The sequence below is a fragment of the Erpetoichthys calabaricus genome, chromosome 8, assembly GCF_900747795.2.
Source record: "Erpetoichthys calabaricus chromosome 8, fErpCal1.3, whole genome shotgun sequence".
NCBI lineage: Eukaryota > Metazoa > Chordata > Cladistia > Polypteriformes > Polypteridae > Erpetoichthys > Erpetoichthys calabaricus.
Window position 1 is genome coordinate 77,983,919 of NC_041401.2, and position 24,523 is coordinate 78,008,441.

The window sequence follows — 24,523 nt, forward strand, 5'->3', positions numbered from 1 at the left end:
CCTGACCTAACTGGCTCAATTGATATTATGATTTATGGTAGAAGATTACAACTACATACTAAAAACAGTTTTCTGACATCAGTATATTACTGAAAAATATGTTGCGTATTATTCCTGTTCTGACCTTCAATAAGCTTCTTTGATAACAAGTAAATGACTGGACAAAAAGATCAGTTTATATTAACTGATTGTCCAAAAATTGACTTAGTTTTATTGCTTAAATCAACAGATTCTAACAGATAAGGCAATGTGAAGTTTTAAGGACTATAACCAGTGTTACTTCTAGCATGTTGGCAGGCATTTCCTTCAAATCCATTTCTTACAATGGAGCAAGCTAGAGAGTGACAGAATAATAAAGTAATTTATTTTCTTTCAAGGGCGGCACGGTGGCGCAGTGGGTAGCGCTGCTGCCTCGCAGTTGGGAGACCTGGGGACCTGGGTTTGCTTCCTGGGTCCTCCCTGCGTGGAGTTTGCATGTTCTCCCCGTGTCTGCGTGGGTTTCCTCCGGGCACTCCGGTTTCCTCCCACAGTCCAAAGACATGCTGGTTAGGTGGATTGGCGTTTCTAAATTGGCTCTAGTATGTGCTTGGTGTGTGGGTGTGTTTGTGTGTGTCCTGTGGTGGGTTGGCACCCTGCCCAGGATTGTTTCCTGCCTTGTGCCCTGTGTTGGCTGGGATTGGCTCCAGCAGACCCCCGTGACCCTGTGTTCAGATTCAGCGGGTTGGAAAATGGATGGATGGATTTTCTTTCAACTAGCCATAGAGGGCCATAATGAAGGAGTCAGGGCCAAAAGTGTTTTTTTCTTAAGTTTCTATGGCACACAATATTAATTGAATTTTATTTAACCAAGTACATATAGAATATCGGGCAGAGTAAATGCCAGAAGTGATTCCACTCCGTTGGACACTTGAGCAAGGCCCTTAAGTTGCAACTGCTCCATACTGGATAAACTTGGGGGTTGGGTAAACTGCAGGGGAAAACTTGGTAGTTTGTGGCAGGATTGGCACTCCAGCCACAGTCAAAACCTCACACTGTTCCATTCCATTCAAACTAGTGTGGTTCTGAGGTGTCACACATTGCAAAACTACACTCGGATTCTAATTTGGTATCCTGAGGTGGTTCATCATGTGGTGAGTGCAGCAACACACTATCAGTGCATGCTCCCAATCTCAATATAGAGGTACATCTCAATAAATTAGAATATCATTAAAAAGTTAATTTATTTCAGTAATTCAATTCAAAAAGTGACACTCATATATTATATAGATTCATTACACACAGAGTGATATATTTCAAGTGTTTATTTCTTTTCATTTTGCTGATTATGGCCTACAGGTAATGAAAACTCAAAATTCAGTATCTCAGAAAATTAGAATATTACATAAGACCAATACAAAAAATATTTTTAATACAGAAATGTTGGCCTGCTAAAAAGTATGTCCATGTATGCACTCAATACTTAGTTGATGCTCCTTTTGCATGAATTACTTCATCAATGTGGCGTGGCATGGAGGCGATCAGCCTGTGGCACTGCGGAGGTGTTATGGAAGCCCAGGATGCTTTGATACAGTAGCAGCCTTCAGCTCATCTGCATTGTTGGGTCTGGTGTCTCTCATCTTCCTCTTGACAATACCCCTTTAGGTCAGGCAAGTTTATTGACCAATCAAGCACCGTAATACCATTGTCATTAAACTAGGTATTGGTACTTTTGGCAGTGTGGGAGGTGCCAAGTCCTCCTGGAAAAAAAAATCAGCATCTCCATAAAGCTTGTCAGCAGAGGGAAGCATGAAGTACTCTAAAATTTCCTGGTAGACGGCTGCGCTGACTTTGGACTTCATAAAACACAGTGGACCAACACCAGCAGATGAAATGGCTCCCCAAATCATCACTGACTATGGAAACGTCACACTGGACCTCAAGCAATTTGGGATTCTGTGCCTCTCCACTCTTCCTCCAGACTCTGGGACCTTGATTTCCAAATGAAATGCAAAATTTTCTTTCATCTGAAAAGAGGATTTTGGACCACTGGGCAACAGTCCAGTCCATTTTCTCCTTACCCCAGGTAAGACGCTTCTCATGTTGCCTCTGGTTCAGGAATGGCTTGACACAAGGAATGCGACAGTTGTAGCCCATGTCCTGGATACGTCTGTGTGGTGGCTTTTGAAGCACTGACTCCTCTCAAGGTGCTTGTGCACCTTTTTATGCCACATTTTTTCCTTCCACTCATATTTCCATTAATATGCTTGGATACAGCACTCTGTGAACAGCCAGCTTCTTTAGCAATAACTTCTGAGGCTTAGCCTCCTTGTGGAGGGTGTCAATGACTGTCGTCTGGACAACTGTCAAGTCAGTAGTTTTCCCCATGATTGTGTGGCCTACTGAACCAAACTGAAACTATGAGCCATAATCAGCAAAATGAAAAGAAATAAACACTTGAAATATATCACTCTGTGTGTAGTGAATCTACAGTATATGAGTTTCACTTTTTGAATTTAATTACTGAAATAATTAACTTTTCAAAGACATTCTAAGTTATTGAGATGCACCTGTAGAACTTCAAAAATACATAAAAAATATTAGGTATTGAGAACTGTGTTACAGGGTTGAAGCATGCATTTCTTTAGTAAATGAAGGCTTAGTCTTGTAAAATAAACAGTGCATCTTTTCCGTAACTCTTATTTTTTTATGTTGTAGCATTTGGAAAGGATGACAAAATGTAGTGCAAATCACTCGACACTTCCATGACAACAGAGCCTACAAAATGTCAAACTCAGATTTCTATTTATAACTGCCGCCTTCTTTGCACGTATTGCCATGGAGACAGGAATGTTTGATAGAAACATGCGCATTTCAAAATAAGGAATGATTAAGTGTGAAAAAGCAACAAGGACTTTATGTAAGCTTTGATGCACAAAGAAAGAAGGAAAAATGAGGAAAGGAAAGAAAGATGACGTATACAGTTTGAACTTAATATCCCTATATTGAGTATACTATATACTATATTGTATAGAGTATAAATTTGTGTATTGTATGTTACAGGATGATGCTTTGTCAATGTTTCAGCATTATGTCTTAGTATTTAAGTTGCATTTCTTACTACATGTATATAAGAATAAACTGAATCAAATATACTCTTGTGGCTACATTATACAACTAACAGTCAGACATAAAACTGTTTCCATTATATAACTGGGAGACATTACCAACCCCAGTTTGCAGCAACTCAGGTCAAAGGTCTGCCCAGGCATTACCTAGCAGACATCTCCTTTAGAGTTAGTTTCCCTATAGATGAGCTATCAAGTCTGTCCAAGCTGAGACAAACTTAAGTTCCTGTTCTTCACTTTTATGAGCTCTCTTTATGCCTGTAGTGGAATTATATAATCTTCTGTTTATTCTGCTGCTCCCTATAGCTGATCTGGATGAGGTATGCAGACAGTAGATTACTTTTTTGTAGTTCAGGATCAGGCAAACAATGAAACTCACACAAATACATAATGTAAATGATAAAGATTAGGCTTTGATCAGTTTCCACAAGAATAAGTCCTATATTAAGAGAAAAATAAACACACATACATTGGACAAACAACAGAAATCTTTAAACACTCAGGGGAAAAAAAACGCAAAAGAAGAACTTGACCAGCTATATATCTGTACTGGAATGCATGCTAGTGACTACACAGTTTAGTACACTATCTATATGAGATAACAGTAACACATAAAGAAAAAACTGAAATGAATAAAAGAGTAGACAGCTAGAGCCATAATATGAAAACAGATGTTTATATGCAGCAAGCACATAATTTCATTCATCATTACCAAACCTGTTTCCATATTCAAGAAAGTGGTTACCTCTTGACATCAGAAAATGCTGAGAACACAAAATGGAATAAAAGAAAAATCATTTACTGCTGACTGGAGAGTAAGAAAATGCTTAGATAAAGAAGTGGCATTGTGTCTAGGACATAGAAATACACACACACTATTGTCCAAGTAAGCATCCCAGAGCCCATGCAGATTTTGTACTTAGTAAATTGCAGTCAGTTTTGAAGGTGGAGACAGATCTATGAAAAAGAGAAAGCAAAGCTTGTTGTGTGGTCATATGACATGTGGGGATGACCTTGTGCCTGGTGCAAGTCATAATGGCCTTCATTCAGCAGGCCCTGATAGGCCATGGGCCAACGTGAGGGGCAGCACTGGCAAACAGGAGAAAAATTCCTCTGATATGAACCCTGCACTGCTTGGTACCATTCCAGACACAAGAGGGCTGTCTTTTAATACAGAAAGCTCTTGTCAAAAACAGGAAAGTATATAGTATCAAAGGAGTATGCTAATGATAATTGTGAAAAAAACAATATAGGTGTGTCTAAAAGCACAGCCTGACCACACCTACAAATATGTGTGTAGGCTCATTTGTACGTGTAGAAAAGTCAGTGAGATGTGTTACATCTATTTAACATGTGCCTGCTTAACACTCACCTACAGACACAGCTACCAATGCATGGGAAAAATCCGAATGTGTTGAAATTAGGTCTTCAGCCATCTGGGGATGGAGGTAGAAACTAGGAATAAAGGGAAAAAGAGTGCAGAAACTAAGAATCATTTGTGATCATAAAGTAACTTGTTAAAACTATGCGATTTAAGTGAAGCAACACCTTGTACACTGAATACATTATTAAATACACCAAGCAGGAAAAAAGGGAAACTTCATTAAAGACAATCACTGGCATATGATATTCTCAATTTCAATCTGATGTATGAATGAAAAGATCACAAAGGAAAGGTGCCATATTTTCTTCCAATAAATACAAAATCCTTTTTTGCCACTAACAACAGAAAATGACTGTGTAAAACACACCTAAAGTACTTGGAACAACTCATTGTTCAATTTTTAAGTATCATGATGTGCAGGTTTGATCTGAATATTGTTAAGTGAAATGCATTGATGCAGCAGCATTGAGGAAAGTCCAAAGAAATACTGTACTACTAAATTAATTCAGGACTGCAGAAGCTGATTAAATTAGGTTTCTGCTTAACCAAATGGATGGTAGGTTGAGGACAGGTTAGAGGCATGAACTGATACAGTGTGGTGCCGCACCAACACAATTAGTGTTTTCAGGCTTGAAAAACACTGTTTGGAAAATCTGCAGCCTTTGGAAAAAAATGTGGATATACTTTAACTAACTTTTAATAATAATGCAACAGTTCACATTTTCTAGCTGTAAAAATACTCATGGGACCTTACAAATTATAACGTAAGTAAATAAAGATGCCAACTTTTTTGTGTTATTAAGTTAAATTTAAACCTCCTGAAGACCTAGTTTTAATTGTGGCCCACTACATATGAGAAACATGCAATTTATAATGGTTGGCAACCCCAAATTAGTACTTGCCTATTTGAAGTAGGCAAGTATACACTCCAAATCTCTGGGACATTTGGACTGGATTATGCCGGGTCTGTAACCAGATGAATAGTTAACAAAAAAAACACAGGGACACAGATGGTTGGTTAAAGATTGAGGAGTTTAATTAGTAATGCATCACACTGGACCTTTCAGGGGGTCAATCCTATCAGCACAATCAGCAAGGCAGGAATCAGTTTTGGGCAGGATGCGACTCCAGCACATTGCATACACACTAGACCAATTTAGTCTCACCAGAAAAGTTGCATATCTGAAGAAAAAACAGCACGTGGACACTGTGAGAATGTCACAACCCCACACAAAGAGTGAACAGACCATCATTAAAACACAGATCTGAAATGTTAGGCTGTAGCAGTAGCAGTGACCACTGAGCCATGTACAGTACAGAGCGTAAGTGAAATACCCATTTATGAGTTTCCTGTCACGCATTTGGCGATCACCTGTACGTGAATCTCAACTAAAACGTAATGTTCTGTTTGTGCGTTAAACTATCTGCTAACTGTATGGTTATTTCACTGAGGCGTGTGTGCAATAGAATGTGGAGCGACTGTGAAAATATGCGAGATTAATTACTGTGTCAACAAGTCTTTTTGCGCGAACTGCTGTGTGAGAAGACTCACAGTTTCTTTAGCAATGGACTCACGTCGGAACCCATCAAGTGAAAAAAAATGTAACGATCAAAGAGCACTCACCAGGACACAGCCCAAGTCGCCGTAATGCAGCTGTGTACAAAGGAAGTCGAGATGTTTTTCCATTTCCATGTGTTTCTTAGCGCAGATTCAGGGATGGGAAGTCGGTCCAGAATTCTGTTTACCAGACCGAAAAAAACGAAGGAAAGCACCGTTATAATGAAGGCGAAAATGATATCCATTTGAGATGTAAGGTGTAACCACGCGAGTCTATCTCTGGCTCTCTCGTTCTCCCTCCGTGGGTTTCCAATCCGATTTGTCTTCTGCTCCGTGGGTCTCTCTTCAGGATCCACCCCTTCTCCTCTCCTGTGGTTTTTTGTGAATGAGTTTACGTTGAACTTTACCAATCACCGTTACTCTGCTGTGCTCCTCCACACTCTGTTTAAATCTAAGATTTAAAGACAATGACAGACTAGAGCCACTGAACACCAGCCCGGCGTGAATAATACACTCACACGCGCCCGCTCAAACCAGCTTGTGTAACTTTATTTTTTTTTTTTGCATCTCGGTACCAAACAAGCGTTCCCGCCCCTTATTTACCGTGAAAAGGGCGTGTCTAAAGAACTTTCTGTAGAACAGGACGGAGGGACATGGGGGCGGGGTTATTCGATGGGTGTTGGGAATTGAAGTTTTTGTTTCGTTTGATTCTGTTTTTATTGGTCAGCAAAGACTTTCTTAGAATAATTTTAATACTTGTTTATAATAACACTTGCCAATAGTTGGGTAAAATAATTTGAAATATTTTGCTCAAAATTGTATTCATCCTTTAGTCCGTTCTATACACACACTTTCATAGTAATCAAAGTCGTGATTCGTCGGGAACATAGCAGGGAAGAGTTGGAACTTAGCGCCAACAGAAAATGCAGAACTTTTCGCATTTATGGGAAATAAGAAATAAATTCGAGAATGACATCTCCAGGATAGCAGACTGACAGTAAGCATCGAAGCGTCGAAGGCAATATGTACTTGTCTGTTTGATGTTGACCACATTATAAGGCTATATTGGAATCCAGTGGCCAAGACCAGATGAAGCTGTGCGCAGAAGATGTAAATCCAGGTAAACAGGAAAAGCCACATTATTGACTGATTGCAGCCGTGCAAGCATTTCTCAGTTCTGGTCAAACATTCCGAACTGTGTGTAAAATGTTAATTTCTTTAAATGAGTGATACCGTGATACTGTGGTTGAACATATTTGACGACAAAACTACATGTTCCAGCATATATTTCTCTTTGTTTAAATAGCTTGTGTAACGCTGTTACCATAGTAACCATTTTACTCGAGTGTAGACGCAAAGCAGAGAACGTGACCCCGAACTGGAAAATATAGGTGAATGGATAGTCCGCTCGTCAACGGAGTCAGTATTGTTAAAATTAAAGATCTCAAAGCACATTGCAGAGCAGACTTTAGAATTACAAATACATAAACGCATTCTTAATTATAAAAAGCACGGCACAACGTTGTAACGCAAGGAAAAGGTTTTTTATTAGACCAAATTTACTGCTTAAAATTGACATTGCCACATTTTAAAGCTGGAGAGTGCACGCCCATGTTTATTTTTGTGTTTGTTTTGTGTTATCATTACATGTCATTTCTTTTTTTAAATGATACCTTATTTTAAAATATACCGTATTTTCAATAGTGTATAGAGGGCTTGGCATGTAGGTAGAAGCGTGCTTTGTAAAAATAAAAATTGGCACAGATTTGTTAACACTACAAAATTCAACATGTTACGAAAAATGATAAGTTTCATCCATCCTTTATCCAACCCGCTATATCCCAACTACAGGGTCACGGGGGTCTGCTGGAAACAAACCTCGGGCAGGGCACACACTAGGGTACTGTGGAATATTGTGGGTTCGCTTCCCGGTTCCTCCCTGTGTGAATAGCGCTTTGAGTACTGAGAAAAGCGCTATATAAATGTAATGAATTATTATTATTATTATTAGGGACAATTTACAGTGCATCCGGAAAGTACAGTATTCACAGCGCATCACTTTTTTCACATTTTATTATGTTACAGCCTTATTCCAAAATGGATTAAATTCATTTTTTTCCTCAGAATTCTACACATAACACCCCATAATGACAACGTGAAAAAAGTTTACTTGAGATTTTTTCAAATTTATTAAAAATAAAAAAATTGAGAAAGAACATGTACATAAGTATTCACAGCCTTTGCAATGAAGCTCAAAATTGAGCTCAGGTGCATCCTGTTTCCCCTGATCATCCTTGAGATGTTTCTGCAGCTTAATTGGAGTCCACCTGTGGTAAATTCAGTTGATTGGACATGATTTGGAAAGGCACACACCTGTCTATATAAGGTTCCACAGTTGACAGTTCATGTCAGAGCACAAACCAAGCATGAAGTCAAAGAAATTGTCTGTAGACCTCCGAGATAGGATTGTCTCGAGGCACAAATCTGGGGAAGTTTACAGAAAAATTTCTGCTGCTTTGAAGGTCCCAATGAGCACAGTGGCCTCCAACATCTGTAAGTGGAAGAAGTTCGAACCCACCAGGACTCTTCCTAGAGCTGGCCGGTCATCTAAACTGAGCAATCGGGGGAGAAAGGCCTTAGTCAGGGAGGTGACCAAGAACCCGATGGTCACTCTGTCAGAGCTCCAGAGGTCCTCTGTGGAAAGAGGAGAACCTTCCAGAAGGACAACCATCTCTGCAGCAATCCACTAATCAGGCCTGTATGGTAGAGTGGCCAGACGGAAGCCACTCATTAGTAAAAGGCACATGGCAGCCCGCCTGGAGTTTGCCAAAAGGCACCTGAAGGACTCTCAGACCATAAGAAAGAAAATTCTCTGGTCTGATGAGACAAAGATTGAACTCTTTGGTGTGAATGCCAGGCGTCACGTTTGGAGGAAACCAGGCACCGCTCATCACCATGCCAATACCATCCCTACAGTGAGGCATGGTGGTGGCAGCATCATGCTGTGGGGATGTTTTTCAGCGGCAGGGACTGGGAGACTAGTCGGGATAAAGGGAAAGATGACTGCAGCAATGTACAGAGACATCCTGGATGAAAACTTGCTCCAGAGTGCTCTTGACCTCAGAGTGGGGCGACGGTTCATCTTTCAACAGGACAACGACCCTAAGCACACAGCCAAGATATCAAAGGAGTGGCTTCAGGACAATTCTGTGAATGTCCTTGAGTGGGCCCAGCCAGAGCCCAGACTTGAATCCTATTGAACATCTCTGGAGAGATCTTAAAATAGCTGTGCACCAACGCTTCCCATTCAACCTGATGGAGCTTGAGAGGTGCAGCAAAGAGGAATGGGCGAAACTGGCCAAGGATAGGTGTGCCAAGCTTGTGCAATCATATTCAAAAAGACTTGAGGCTGTAATTGCTGCCAAAGGTGCATCGACAAATATCGAGCAAAGGCTGTGAATACTTATGTACATGTGATTTCTCAGTTTTTTTATTTTAATAAATTTGCAAAAAACCTCAAGTAAACCCTTTTTCACGTTGTCATTATGGGGTGTTGTGTGTAGAATTCTGAGGAAAAAAATGAATTTAATCAATTTTGGAATAAGGCTGTAACATAACAAAATGTGGAAAAAGTGATGTGCTGTGAATACTTTCCGGATGCACTGTAGAATCGTCAATGCATTTAACCTGCATGTCTTTGGACAGTGGAAAAAACCGGAGGAGACATGGGGAGAACATCCAAACTCCACGCAGAGAGGACCTGGGAAGCGAACCCTGGTCTGCTAACTGCGAGGCAGCAGCGCTACCCACTGCGCCACCGTGCCGAAAATTACTAAATGTGGACGTTGCCTCAAGGAATCCTCAAAGACACGTTTCCTTTCATGTTACAGAAAAATGACATAGTTTATTGGACAAATGGACTCACTATTATAGGTAAATCTTAAAGAAATGATTAATGGACTTTAACTGTACATAATATAACGCACAATACAATACAAGTTATTTTTATATAGCCCAAAATCGCACAAGGCCCTGCCTTTTGACAGCCCCCCAGCCTTGACTCTCTAGAAGACAAGGAAAAACTCCCAAAAAACCCTAGTAGGGGAAAAAAATGGAAGAAACCATGGCAAAGGCAGTTCAAAGAAAGCTCCCTTTCTAGGTAGATTGGGTGTGCAGTGGGTGTCTAAAAGAAGGGGGTAAATACAACACAATACACAGAAGAGGACACAAGTAATCCTCAATACAATATAATAGTAAAATAAAAATATTACAAGTACAGAGAAGAATTTAACAGTAGATTAAATCACATAATACAATTTGGATTTGTTCAGAGTCCTGGAAACCTCAGCCATCAAGCTGCTTCCCCATATTGGCCATTCCACAGCTGAGACAGCACTGGGCCGGCCAATCCGATGAAAGGATCCGTCTACCTGATAATTCCTGCAATCCTCCATCACCGATGACTTTACCTTTGGCAGGCAAAACAACTTGGCAGATGGGCAGTGGCACCAAGTGCCACATTTGAGTACCAAAAAGAGAAACAGAGTTAGTAACAAATTATAACTATCATATTACTTATGTTTTAGTGCTAATGACCAACAACAGAGATGCAGTCTGTACAGTTAATTAGCAGCTCTAGTCGGGATATGCTAAACTGAAGTAGTGATTCTTCAGCTGGGATTTGAAAGCTGAGACTGAAGGGGCATCTCTTAAAGTAGCAGTCAGACCATTCCACAGTCCCACTGTTATTTTATTAATCTTGGAATCATAAGCAGACCGGCATCTTGATATCTTAATGGTTTGTAAGTCATGATAAGTTCAGACAAGTAGCCAGACCTTGGCCATTTAATGCTTTATATGTTAAAAGGAGGATTTTTAAAATCTGCCCTAAACTTAACTGGGAGCCAGTATAAGCATTTAAGAACTGGAGTTATGTGTTCGTATTTTGTTGTTCTTCTAATAATTCTTGCAGCAGCATTTTGGATTAACTGGAAGCTATACAGTATAAAGAACAGTTTGAACATCCAGTGAACACCACATTGCAGTAGTCAATCCTACTAGAAATAAATGCATGAACTGAAGAGAAAAACATTAACATTATAACCTCCTACCAAATAAGGGGGGTACTTCAGGTGGATTTTTAATCTTTCTTACAATATGTGTTTAGGTCTAAGTATTTTTCAATTTTAGAAGTCAGTCTTTCTATGCATCGCTAAATACTCTCAGAAAGACCGACTGAGTAAGCTTTAACTTTGCCGTATTCATGCTGTAAATAACTGTATACAGTGAAGTCAAAATCTACTAGTACTTTGATTCTCAATATTGAAGTCATTCGTGCCAGTATCGCAAAAAGAGGGAACCTCCCAAGACAAGCACAATAGAATGCGATGATGTTACAAAGTAGATGCATCCCAACATTTAACCATGTATTTATTTTAAAGTTTTTTTTTTAAATCAGATCAGTGCTTTAAGAAAAGGAAAATGTCATTTGAGATGCAAACTACAAAAGTAAGTAAAATGCTAAAAAACGTTATTTAGGAGTATAATTTATGCATTAACCTTTAAACTGTGGGGGGGTAACTTCATTTAATACATCTTTTCGTTGCAGTCATACATAACACGCCAAGACGAACACCAGTGAGGCACGCTGTGTATGTATCGTGTTAAAGGACACATGCAGTAGGCATGCAACCCAGAACATTCATACAGTATTTACTTTATTGTATAATATCTATTCCTGGTAACAAACAGGCAATTTTTATCCTATACAATATAGCGCCTTTAATTAACACGGAAAATACAAAACTATTTGGGTCCCAGGAGCATTAAATTACAGAGACACTTTAACTAATTAATCATATATTTGGGAATTGCTCTGGTTAGCCCTTCTGTTTCACAGCCATTGAATCAAATGCGTCCAGTTGTACGTGAGGCATACTCTCGTGGCTTCTTCACCGAGTGTTAGTTTTTACTTATGGTAGTTGACAGCTCGAAACTAATCTCGTGCTTGGTAGTGTACATAAATGCTTTCGGGATTAAACTTGAGCCACACCATGTTAGATCCCGTTTTATTTCCAGTTCCGAGTAGTCTAGTTCTTTGGACAGCTTTTCTTCTTCTTTTGGCTGCTCCCGTTAGGGTTTGCCACAGTGGATCATCTTCTTCCATATCTTTCTGTCCTCTGCACCTTGTTCTGTTACACCCATCACCTGCATGTCCTCTCTCACCACATCCATAAACCTTCACTTAGGCCTTCCTCTTTTCCTCTTCCCTGGCAGCTCTATCCTTAGCATCCTTCTCCCAATATACCCAGCATCTTTCCTCTGCACATATCCAAACCAATGCAATCTCACCTCTCTGACTTTGTCTCCCAACCGTCCAACTTGAGCTGACCCTCTAATGTCCTCGCTTCTAATCCAATCCATCCTTGTCACACCCAGTGCAAATCTCAGCATCTTTAACTCTACTACATCCAGCTCTGTCTCCTGCTTTCTGGTCAGTGCCACCATCTCCAACCCATATAATATAGCTGGTCTCACTACTGTCCTGTAGACCTTCCCTTTCACTCTTGCTGATACCTGTCTGTCACAAATTACTCCTGACACTTTTCTCCACCCATTCCACCCTGCCTGCACTCTCTTTTTCACCTCTCTTCCACAGTCCCCATTACTCTGTACTGTTGATCCCAAGTATTTAAAACTCATCCACCTTCGCCAACTCTACTCCCTGCATCCTCACCATTCCACTGACCTCCCTCTCATTTACACACATGTATTCTGTCTTGTTCCCACTGACCTTCATTCCTCTCCTCTCTAGAGCATATCTCCACCTCTCCAGGGTCTCCTCAACCTGCTCCCTACTATCGCTACAGATCACAATGTCATCAGCAAACATCATAGTCCACGTGGGACTCCTGTCTAATCTCATCTGTCAACCTGTCCAGATGATTCATTGCAAATAAGAAAAGGGCTCAGAGCTGATCCCTGATGTAATCCCACCTCCGACTTGAATGCATCCGTCGCTCCTACCACAGACCTCACCACTGTCACACTTCCCTCGTACATATCCTGTACAACTCTTAAGTACCTCTCTGCCACTCCCGACTTCCTCATACAATACCACAGCTCCTCTCGAGGCACCCTGTCATATGCTTTCTCCAGGTCCACAAAGACGCAATGCAACTCCTTCTGGCCTTCTCTAAACTTCTCCATCAACATCCTCAGAGCAAATATTGCATCTGTGGTGCTCTTTCTTAGCATGAAACCATACTGCTGCTCACTAATCATCACCTCACTTCTTAACCTAGCTTCCACTACTCTTTCCCATAACTACATGCTGTGGCTCATCAATTTTATTCCCCTGTTGTTACTGCAGTCCTGCACATCCCCCTTATTCTTAAATATTGGCACCAGTACACTTCTTCTCCACTCCTCAGGCATCCTCTCACTCTCCAATATTCCATTAAACAATCTGGTTAAAAACTCTACTGCCATCTTTCCTGAACACCTCCATGCTTCCATAGGTATGTCATCTGAACCAACGGCCTTTCCATTTTTCATCCTATTCATAGCTGTCCTTACTTCCTCCTTGCTAATCCGTTGCACTTCCTGATTCACTATCTCCACATCATCCAACCTCTTCTCTCTCTCGTTCTCTTCATTCATCATCCTCTCAAGGTACTCTTTCCATCTGCTCAACACACTCTCCTCGCTTGTGAGTACGTTTCCATCTTTATCCTTTATCACCCTAACCTGCTGCACATCTTTCCCAGCTCGGTCCATCTGTCTAGCTAATCAGTACAGGCCCTTTTCTCCCTCCTTAGTGTCCAACCTCTCATACAACTCATCATACGCCTTTTCTTTAGCCTTCGTCACCTCTCTCTTCACCTTGCATCTTATCTCTTGTACTCTTGTCTACTTTCTGCATCTCTCTGACTATCCCACTTCTTCTTTGCCATCCTCTTCCACTGTATACTCTCCTGTATTTCCTCATTCCACCACCAGGTTTCCTTTTCCTCCTTCCTCTTTCCAGATGTCACGCCAAGCACCGTTCTTGCTGTCACCATTACTACATCTGAGGTAGTTCCCCAGCTGTCTGGTAACTCTTCACTGCCACCCAGTGCCTGTCTCACCTCCTCCCTAAACTCAGCCTTGCAGTCTTGCGTAGATAAAATACCATCTAAATTGTTATTTCGATACAGTGGCAGTGACACGTAGTCAAAATGACATATAGGTCAAAAGAACCCGTGTCCAGTACTTTTGTTTTGGTTTGCAGTCAATGTCACAGCACGCATCTCCTCACTTCTCCCTGGGCCAATAAAACGCTGTGATTACAGGAGAATTACAACCATAGACGGTGACATGTTAATAGTTTTAGCAAAGCAGTTAACCTATTTCTGTGAATCGATTCGTTTTTCCATTCCCTCATTTGTATTAAACTATGCTACCGACTCACCGAAAATATATAAATTAACCTTATAGCACAACCGCGTTCACTCATAGGTCAGATGACATGATAATCAGGAGCTTAACCGAGAAAATTTCCTGAATGAGGTGTGTCGAACTGCGTTGCCATTGGAAGCTATACTTCCTGGGCAGGGTCAGCTTTACTTGGCTGACTGCCTATCTTCTCAAATTGGATATTGGTTTTTGGTTTCCTGATTGAGGTGCAGTCAAAATATTACAGATCAGCGTGCAGCTGGTGAGTATGTCGCGAACTTGGTGTAATTAAGCGGATATCTAAACTTCAGAAATAAACCGTTTCGGGGAGAATTAGAAATAAAGAGAATGAGCCGCTTAAACTAGTCCGTAAAGAGCTGCTAAGGCTAAACGAGTGAGAAAACAACGCAAAAGGCTCTTCCCGGTTCAATTTCTTGTTTTAAATAGTGAAAACCTCTTTTTCCTTTCGCTGACTTAGAAAATATGGGGGAGACAGGATGCTGTTTCGTCTAAGTGGGAGGAATAGTTTGAATTCCTCTTTGCACAGTCCATGAGATGCATAAATGCGCCGTTTCAGTCTGATGCATTTTGTCTTTTTCTATTTAGTTTATTTATTTATGTGCATCACAAGTTGCCGAGACACACAAAAACACAAATCAGACTTTCTTTCAACCCGTTTACACTGGTATGTACTGTATATGTATGTATTTGTGGATCTATTGGTGTCCTTTAATCTAGATATATACTTTATTTGCCATTAGACGTACCGTGAAAGTGAGCCCCTGGTGTGTAAAGCACACTTTTCAAATGGGATTTGAAGCTGCTTCTAAAGTCCCGAGGGAAGCAAATCAATTATTTTCTACATTCATGTTGCTAAGGTATTAGAAACCTTGTTTTCTCCCTTTGGAGTAGGAAAATAAGTTTTGCTGACTCACTCCTAGAGAACAAAGGAGACCTAGCGTCAGTTTACCTGGTCTATTATAACTGGTTTGAAATCATCTTTTTTTCAGGGACACAAGCTTTCATTTCTCACCATCAAGTGTGCGCATTGCCACACCAACAATACACATTTTCTTTGTTGCTTTGCTAAGCAACTTAACAGCAGTTGCTTGACAGTATCCATATTTTAGGATTTTTTTACTTTATTTCCAGTGTGTGTGTGTTTTTTTTTATTCTTTATTAGATTGTCACAGTACCCTGAAGGTTTGTCATCGGGTCACAAACTTATATTTGACCATTTAATATTAGAAACAAGTTTTTGAACAAATATATTAAATACTCATTTTAAATTTTGGTGGCCACATTTGCATTTTTAAGTACCGTTTAGTACATAATAAGTAGGAAAGAAACAGTATATCATTTTTTAAAAATGTTTATTAAACTTTTATGTATTTGGTAATATTGTTAACACTAATTCAGTGATTCAAGGATTCACATTCCCCCTCATTCTTTAAGAACTTTCTTTTTTCTATTTTTTTATTTTGCTCAATGAACTTCTTTGAGAATTAGATGCCACTATCCCTGACAGATAAAGAGAAAGGAAATAGACTGTGCACACCAATGATATTCAAGGAAAAATTAAAAAGAGAAAGGAGGATTTGTTCAAAATGTCATATACAATATTATTATTATTATTAATATGGGTCATTATTGTCACAGACTACAATGAAATTTGTTTCTTGCATGTGCTAATCAACACGCAACACAGCTCCATGATTAGTATATACAACAATCTTATCCAAGACAAAACCTTTGTCTTCCTTACTTGAAAACTTTCAAAATATATTTACAGTTAATGTAAATCTATACAGCATATTGAGGAGTGTCAGTTTCCTAAAATTAAAAATCTGACAGATATTGAATTGTAGACGTTTACTTGATCCAGGCCAAATAATCAAAAGCCTACTTGCATTAGTGATACCAGTGACACTGGGCCAAGCAAATGTACTTCAGAGCAAAATGAAACAACATTGTTTGTGCATGGTCATCAGTGGGAGGGTGAACCCTCAAATAATACTTCTTCATAACTGGTCAAACATGTTATGCACAGTCATTAACTCTGTGTGTTTCTAGAGGCTAGAACAAGTAGTGTCACTGACAGTCTCTCTTTAACATAAACTGGCATACTGTGAGTGATTTGCAAATTGAGAATAATATAAATAGCTGTAGCGTAGTGATCATCTATGACACAGGCGTTTACAGAGTATTGCTGTATGTGATGGATTGACACAAATCGAATGTACATATTCATCATCCATGTTACAGACAACATGTATGAGCACTGGCGACTTGCAGACCCCAGGGTTCAGCTTCTCTTAGATGTACCCAAGTTCATCTTCAAATGAGCCTTTAAAAATCAATATGCTTCACTGTATGAGCTGGTCCAGATTAGGTTGATCTAACAGTGAGAATAATACCAGCCCAAATGGAGATGCACAGGGTAACCTATTTTCAAAAATGAGAAGTCTGTTCTTACTCAGTGGGGAGGAACTTGTCTTTGTCATCAATGGTAAGAGAAGTTATCCAATATCCATATAAAAATGGCTGCTCTTGGAAGTGATCTGTGGATGTGGCCAAGCTAGATGGCAAGGAGAATAATTCCACAGTGTGCAGTGTCTAAAGAAATAAGCTGAGTTTGATATTTGAAGTTTTCTGTTAAAGTAGACTGAGGACATTTTAACTCTTTGTAATGGACCGCTGCCCCATCCAACACAGGCTCCTTCCTTGTGGCCTTAACTGAATTCTGCAACTTTGACCGTTAATGGAATTTCATGGCTTAGTCACTGAATTCTGCGTGTTTCTTGTTTCTGTGCTGTTTATTTGTTGATTTTATTGATTTCTTTTGCCCTTTCTGTGACTCTTGAATATAGATTGTGTATTGAATTTACCAGAATTTTGCTTGCAATGTTTGTTGTTTTGTTTGCCTGTTTTACAACCACTGTTTGTTTTACATGTACTTGACTCACAGCCTATTTCTTCAAAAAGCATAAGCAGAACTGTGGGCTAAGAAAGATCATTCTATTCTAGAGGATAATGCATTATATAATTATTCACAATATAGCTAGATACATTACAGCTTACAGTGTGAGATATTCAGTTATTCAGATCCTTATTAGTAATGTGGAAAAGAGTCTTCTCTCTGCCCTAAGAAATGCCAGTGCTTCATCAGTTAATTGTTGGCCTGAGTGTTGCTGTCCTCATTTTTGCTACCTCTTTTGCAGTTATCTCACATATACTGCATCTGCACATCCCCTGTACACTGAAAACTGAGCTACAGAATGGAAAATCAAGGTGTGGTCAAGCAGGAGGTGTGTTTAGAGTCTGACATTAAGGATGGAGAGTAAGTCTATTCAGATTTTATATACCTTCTGTTTGTATGCAGTGAAGGGTCTTGTTGAATGAAAATTCTCTTTCAGTAGGTATTATTTTCAATAAACCAGTTTTGGGGATGTGAGTCTTGTATGCACGTAATTTAAGAAGCAAGCAGCTGTTCAATATTTCTTCTTTGTCAGGATGCGTGAAGTAGAAGTCGGTGGCCAGAAGGTGCTTCTGCTAAAGAGTGAAGGGGAATACAGTGCAATTGGACACCTGTGCACCCATTATGGCGCACCCCTAATCAAAGGTATTTTATTTTATTCTCTTCAGCAAAAATATATTTTTTTAAGGCTAAAATGTCAGCAGATTGCATACCTAGTTACACACTTGTGTTGTAGCACATGTAGCTCTTGTCTAAATAGAAAGAGTGTCACTATCATATTGTACAAAATAATTTTTGTGTACACTTACACATTTTTCACCCAGTTCACCAAATGGCCAAGAAGAACCAAATGGTGTATACAGTGTATGTGATATCACATATGTTTTAAGCAACTGTGATCAAAACATGGTAAAATTTGTGTATTTGTAAAGATGGTCTCAAATGTATACCAAAACAAAGACTTTTAATCTGAGGAAAGAAGGCTTAATGGGGATATGCAGCTGTGCGCAACCTGCGTAGTACGGCCGCATGCGGCCGTGGGCAAGGACTTTGGCGGCCGTGGACGTGTATATTAAAGTGTACGTAATGGCGGCCGTGCAGGTGTAGGGTCTCTGGACTCCAGCGAGTAAGGGGTCTCAACGCCGCGGAATCTTTGTCGGCCGGGTCGGTATGGTGACGCCGAAAGCCGATTTGGACTCTGGGGTCAGGAACATTCTCGTTCTTTTCGGAAGCACTTATTTGTGCGAAGCAGCGTTTTCCAGAATGAAATATCTGAAAAACAAGTACCGAACCCGATTGGTAGACAGCAATCTAGAGTCTGGAATACGGCTAATGGTCTCCAGCGAGTCCCCTGACTTTGCAAGTCTGTCTGCAAACATGCAAGAGCAAGGAAGCCATTAATGGCGATGTTTTCCAAACTTCCTGAAACAATTGCTGTAAAGGTTTTTTGTCCTATATGACGTTTCGTAGACATTTTTTTACATATGTAGACCAGTAAATTGAATATTGTCAGATATATCATACTCTGTTTTAATGTGTAATCTGTAAATTTTTACATAAATCATAAAACATTAAGTTTACTTGGACTTACTGGCGGCCGTTATTAAAGTAAAAAGTCTGTAGTGCGGCCGTTATTAAAGTAAAAAGTCTGTAGTGCGGCCGTCAATAGCGGAAAGGTTGCGCATGCCTGGGGATATGGAAGTATCTAGAAAATCTAGAACAAGAAAGTAAAAACTATGAAACTATAAATGATAATGTCATTTCATAGACCTTCTGATCTAGGCTTATGTAAATAGTGTGTCACTTACTCACAGATTCCTCTAACAAATGCCTCCTTATCTGCCCTCAGAGCCCTTGTAGCTGTCCTTCTCAGTTCCCGGTACATACCGAGTTGCCATCCTCTCGGTGATATCCAGGGTGCTCTGTGAGATAAAACAGTTCCTACTTCCTCACACAAACTGCATGCAAACTCATTAGAAACAGCCTGATCTTGAAGTCTGGCTGGGCCCAGCCTCACTCTGCTAGTTAGGAGGTAGCCTATTGCACCTATACTGGATCTTCAGAGTAGCAACAATGAGTCCATGGTCAGAATTCACAAACTGGGCACTTTGGTAGACCCTGTGGTTCTGTAGGAGCCTCCAGCGTCTGCCCACAAGGATGTGATCAATCTCCTTCGCTACACTACCAGTATTGGAGTACCAAGTCCAATGATACATCTGAGGGCGCTAAAACCAGGATCCTGCTATCCGCAGATCCTGACCTTTTCGCAAAGTCAGGGCACTTGGAGCCACTTTCACCACGGTTGCCAGACCCACAGGGACAAACACAATCTTCATAGTCGGCTCTGTCAGTGCCAGTGGTTGCTTTGAAGTGCCCCATGACCAGAGGAATGTCACATTGCGGGAACCCATCAACCACCAAACGCAGTGGTGAATAAAATGACTCCCTCACCAGAGAAACACCATTGTCAGAGCATGCACTGAGACAACAGACAAGATGCCCAGAGAGTGCCTTAATCTGAGTCTCATAATGTGCTCATTGAAAGGAGTGACATTGGAAACCATCGGGAGGAGCCGATCCCCCAGCTACTTCCTGAGTATGACAGCCATCAGAACAACCAGAATAATAAAAGGTGTACCCAGCTACAGAGATCTGGCCAGTCCCAGGTCTTCGCATCTCAGAGAGTGCTGCCACTGAAACGCGGAGTTTATGAAGCACCAGAGGAAGATAATCATCATGCCGGAGAGACAAGACATTCCATGTGCCTACATGGATGAGCTGCCTCAAATTGGGACCCGAGTGCTGCAGTGCAGCGGCAGCACCTCAGCACCACACCAGTTCCAATCCCCAACAGGCCTGACCCCATTGGCTTTCTGGCAGTTTTGATTCTTCCGGGGATGAGGCTCCCGAGGGCTTTCCCCCGTCCCCTTTCATAATGCGAGTAGCCTTCCGGTGGGCTGCTTCAGCAGAGCTACTCACACAGAGAACTGAAGGGAGTCTTGTCATGTGTTTGGGAGCTGCATTAAGTTTTTACTGTGGCTGGAGTGCTAATCCTGCCACCAACCCCCAAGGTTTCCCTGCAAGTTGGAGGACCACTTGCAGGGCCGAATGCAGTATGTGAACATAGCAAATGGTATTTATGGGTTTAAAACAACAGTAAGTCAACATTCTGAAGTGCCATAGGTTTCCAATCAGAGCTCTACATTAGATAGGGCTCAAAAGTGTTTTAGGATAGCAAGAGAGGTAAAGTTTTAGAAGACATTAAGGATGGGCTAAGTCTTAACACAAAATCTAAACATTGGTCAAGAACAAAGCAAAAATGGAGGAGGAACCCTGTCTGAGACCTTTATAGAAAAGGGGTCCTTTAGATCTGTCCTCCTTTTGAATCATCATCTAAACAAATTGGCAGGAAGAACAGATATGTTTGAACCGAAGGTTCAGTTCTGGGAAGCATACAAACAGATAAGAACACTGGGGAAAATATGCAAATATTAAAAATAACTGTTATTATTTATTGGAATGTTTATATTTTAGGTCAGCTAAACTAACCAGTGTGTATTTGCTTGTAAGAAGATGTGAAATAGGGGTTTTCAGAACTTTATTGTTTTAACTTGTATCTCATTATTATCTTAAAATAACATCAGACTGAGAGGAAGAAAGATGAGTTGTATCACTTACTAAAAATAGCAATCAAGTCACAGCATAAAAAAAAGCACCTCCATTTGCTTAACATAGACCCTATACAGAATTTGAGAGAGGCAGATGACATATGGCTTGTAAGACGGAGAGATGACACATAGCTTTTAATATGAGATAAGTAAAATAAGTGTTTGTTTGGTTTGATAAAGAGAGCTCATAGGCAGTTCTGAAGATGCACCAAAACAACATGCTATCAGAGGATGAATGTGCAGAGCCACCTACAAAATGAAAATGTGCCCCAATGAAGAGGAGGACAAAGGCTGCAGTGTGAAGGGGCATACTTTTAAAGAATGCCTTAGTTGGTTATACTGAAGTGCAGCTTTATGGTTGTATGTTTTTGTTTACTTTTGACTTCAGATATTTAATACTTGGGGTCTTTACAAATAGACATAAGCAGGGCTGGCTCAAGGGTGTATGGAACCCCTAAACCATATTGTCTAATGGTGTCTCCTCTGAGAAATTTGCCTCTCTATAATAATTTTACAAAATATATTACAGTGGAAAAATATCACTGGTACTATGTTGTCGCCATCTTGTTCCTTCTTGAAGGTAGGCGCATGTTGATATTAGTATTAATATGGCATATAAGAATGGGTGAGTGCTTCCCTCTTGGAGGTATTTGCACATTAATATTAGTACTAGATGGCATCTAAGACCAGTCCCAGGGGGTTTTCTGATGAAAGAGAGGGGGAGGGAGATCTTGGCTATGCCTTGGCACTCCCCAAGTCATAGTGGAGCATGGCCAGTGCCTGAACATAAGTAATAATTAAAATTAAAGTTAAATTTTAAATTACATTAAACAGTCACAGCCATAAGTGTGCTTAAGAAAGACATCCAGAAAAATATGAAGAACAAGGATATGAAGGATAATAAAGACTTGGAAATGAATATGAAGGATAATAAAGACTTGGAAATGCGTTTATATAATCGTTTTGATGCGACCATTAAAGGTATGCTGGGGAAAATTGAGGAACACATTCAAGAAAATACGTCTAAACTGAGGAAACTTGCCGATCAGCTGGATGACATTAAGCAGACATTCACAACTCGAATTGAAACAGCGGAACAATTGGCATCTAATACCGATGGAAAAACTACAGCTGCAAATTCCGAATGCAAAAAACTCGGAGACAGACTTGCGGCTCTGGAAGATGGATACAGAAGGAATAACATTAGAATCGAAGGTCTACCTGAGAATCGTGAAAGTCCAAACCCAGTAAAGTTCACAGTTGAACTATTCTCTAAAATAATTAGAGAGGACTTTAAATCAGATACCGATATAGCAGCAGCTTACCGCATACGCGGATCAAATACGTTTAAACCTAGGTCTTTTATTGTCCGCTTTGAGAGGTTACTATGTAAGCTAGATGTGATGGCACTCCTCAGACACAAGCAAGAGATTATATTTGAAAATAACCACATTCATATTTTCCTTGATTTCTCTCCCGCAACAGCTGCTAAACGTGCAGCCTTCTACAACATTAAACAGCGGTTACAGCAAGCCGATATCAAATACAGCCTCTTGTATCCTGCCAAACTGAAAGTGGATGCGCAAGGCCAATACTATGTCTGCTCCAGCAAGGAGGAAGCAGAAAAGGAATTAAGAAAGCTGATCCCGACACTATTTTGAAACACAATAGTGAGTCGCATCCTGTCATGGCATGGCAAGGAGACATCACTGGCTGTCTGATCCACTTGAAATGATACGGGTACCATAATTATACATCCTTTTCATTACTTGGGCGCCTTCTGTTTATGTTTTAATTACAGTTATAGACGTGTGTGTTGAAGAAATTAATTTTTTTTTTTTTAACTACCCTAAAGGAGACTGTTTAACATCATACCCTTGGTTTATTGTTATTGTTATTATTGTATTAGTATTTACTATGCTTATCCAAGATCACTTTTCACCATTCCCTGGGTTTATTATCTTAATACTTTAAGATTGCTGAAGATTATACTTTATGCTTATAGTTTAATGATTATATTTTAGGCATTCTATTTTAGGCATATAGTATTTAGACTTTATTGGTAATAGATATCTCTACTTTTTAATACTCAAACGCAGCTGCGTGGGAGCTTGTTTTGTTTTGGACGTGCTCTGTCTCTAGGTATGTCAGAGGACCGGGACTTTGTGAAGTGGGGTTCAGCATCACGTGGGGAGACAGAAGGGGGGGTGGGGGAATAAGGAGGGGAGAGAAAGAGAGCAGGCTATATCTAATCTATACTTTTAATTCTTATAATTATAACTACCAATGTATCAATAGGCTGCATGGTAATATCTCGTGGGGAAATTGGAAATTAAGGTTAAAGCTCTCTGACTTCCAGTTAAGACTATACAATGGCATCAAAAATTCACAATCAATGATGGAACAGTCTCCATGATGGGACAGTTAACTTTGTGAGCTGAAATGTTAAAGGCCTGAATCACGAATTAAAAAGAGAAAGAAAGTATTCTCTCACCTAACAGGTTTAAACGCTAAAATAGTATTTTTACAGGAGACCCACATACTAAGCAAGGAACAGTTCCGGCTGCAAAAAGACTGGACTGGCCAAATGTTCCATTCTAGCTTTACAAAGAAAACTAGAGCTGTGGGAATTCTCATACATAGAACAGTCTCATTTGTAGCATCAGATGTAGTATCTGATCCTGAAGGGAGATATGTGATTGTCATGGGCAACTTATTTAACTGTAAGATGATTTTGATAAATGTTTATGCACCTAATGTAGATGACAAGGAATTCATGCAAAATGTATTTGCATCCATTCCCAATGTGAATACTGTACTCAAAAATTATAATGGCTGGGGACTTTAATTGTGTTTTAAATCCACTCTTAGATAGGACTCGTGTTACACGGGTGATGATATCTAACACTGCAAAGACAATTACACAGTTTGTAACTGACCACAACTTATCAGACCCCTGGAGGTTTTTAAACCCAAACTCAAGAACATATTCGTTCTACTCACCAGTACATCATTGCTACTCAAGAATGGACTATTTCTTTATAGATAACAATTTCTTGCCTACGATTAAATCTTGCAAGTACAACGCTATTGTTATTTCCAACCATGCACCTCTGATCTTGGAGCTAAAGTCATTATGCCCCACACACTCACCTCACAGATGGCACCTTAACCTTCTATTACCAGACGAGAACTGTACAGAATTTATATCCAAACAAATCAGTTTCTTCCTAGAGACAAATACATCCTCAGAGGTTTCTGCAGGAATACTCTGGGAAACTCTAAAGGCCTTCTTAAGAGGACAGATTATTTCATATCTTTCCCACAGGAATAAATTAGAAACCAAGAAAGTATTAGAGCTAAGAAGCGAAATTACTAGAATAGATGAAGAACATG

At 40.0% G+C, this 24,523-nt stretch overlaps 2 protein-coding genes across 3 annotated transcripts in view; one reads left to right on the forward strand and one right to left on the reverse strand.

Moving 5' to 3' along the window:
* Positions 1-6,599, reverse strand: part of tlcd2 (TLC domain containing 2) — a 33,284-nt gene extending 26,685 nt beyond the window's left edge. The window contains exons 1-2 of the mRNA XM_028806894.2: positions 6,113-6,599; positions 4,477-4,559 (exon numbers count right to left, since the gene is read on the reverse strand). Of these exons, the coding sequence (XP_028662727.1) occupies positions 4,477-4,559; positions 6,113-6,291 (262 nt within the window). The 5' untranslated portion in view covers positions 6,292-6,599. The remainder of the gene's footprint in view (positions 1-4,476; positions 4,560-6,112) is intronic.
* A 490-nt stretch (positions 6,600-7,089) lies between these two features.
* Positions 7,090-24,523, forward strand: part of aifm4 (apoptosis inducing factor mitochondria associated 4) — a 44,669-nt gene continuing 27,235 nt past the window's right edge. Inside the window, exons 1-3 of one of the 2 annotated variants that reach the window (XM_028806896.2) lie at positions 7,090-7,166; positions 17,704-17,822; positions 17,995-18,104. In XM_028806896.2, the coding sequence (XP_028662729.1) occupies positions 17,761-17,822; positions 17,995-18,104 (172 nt within the window). In that variant the 5' untranslated portion in view covers positions 7,090-7,166; positions 17,704-17,760. Of the gene's footprint in view, positions 7,167-14,648; positions 14,745-17,703; positions 17,823-17,994; positions 18,105-24,523 lie in introns of those variants that run through there. The other variant, XM_028806895.2, reaches the window with a different exon arrangement.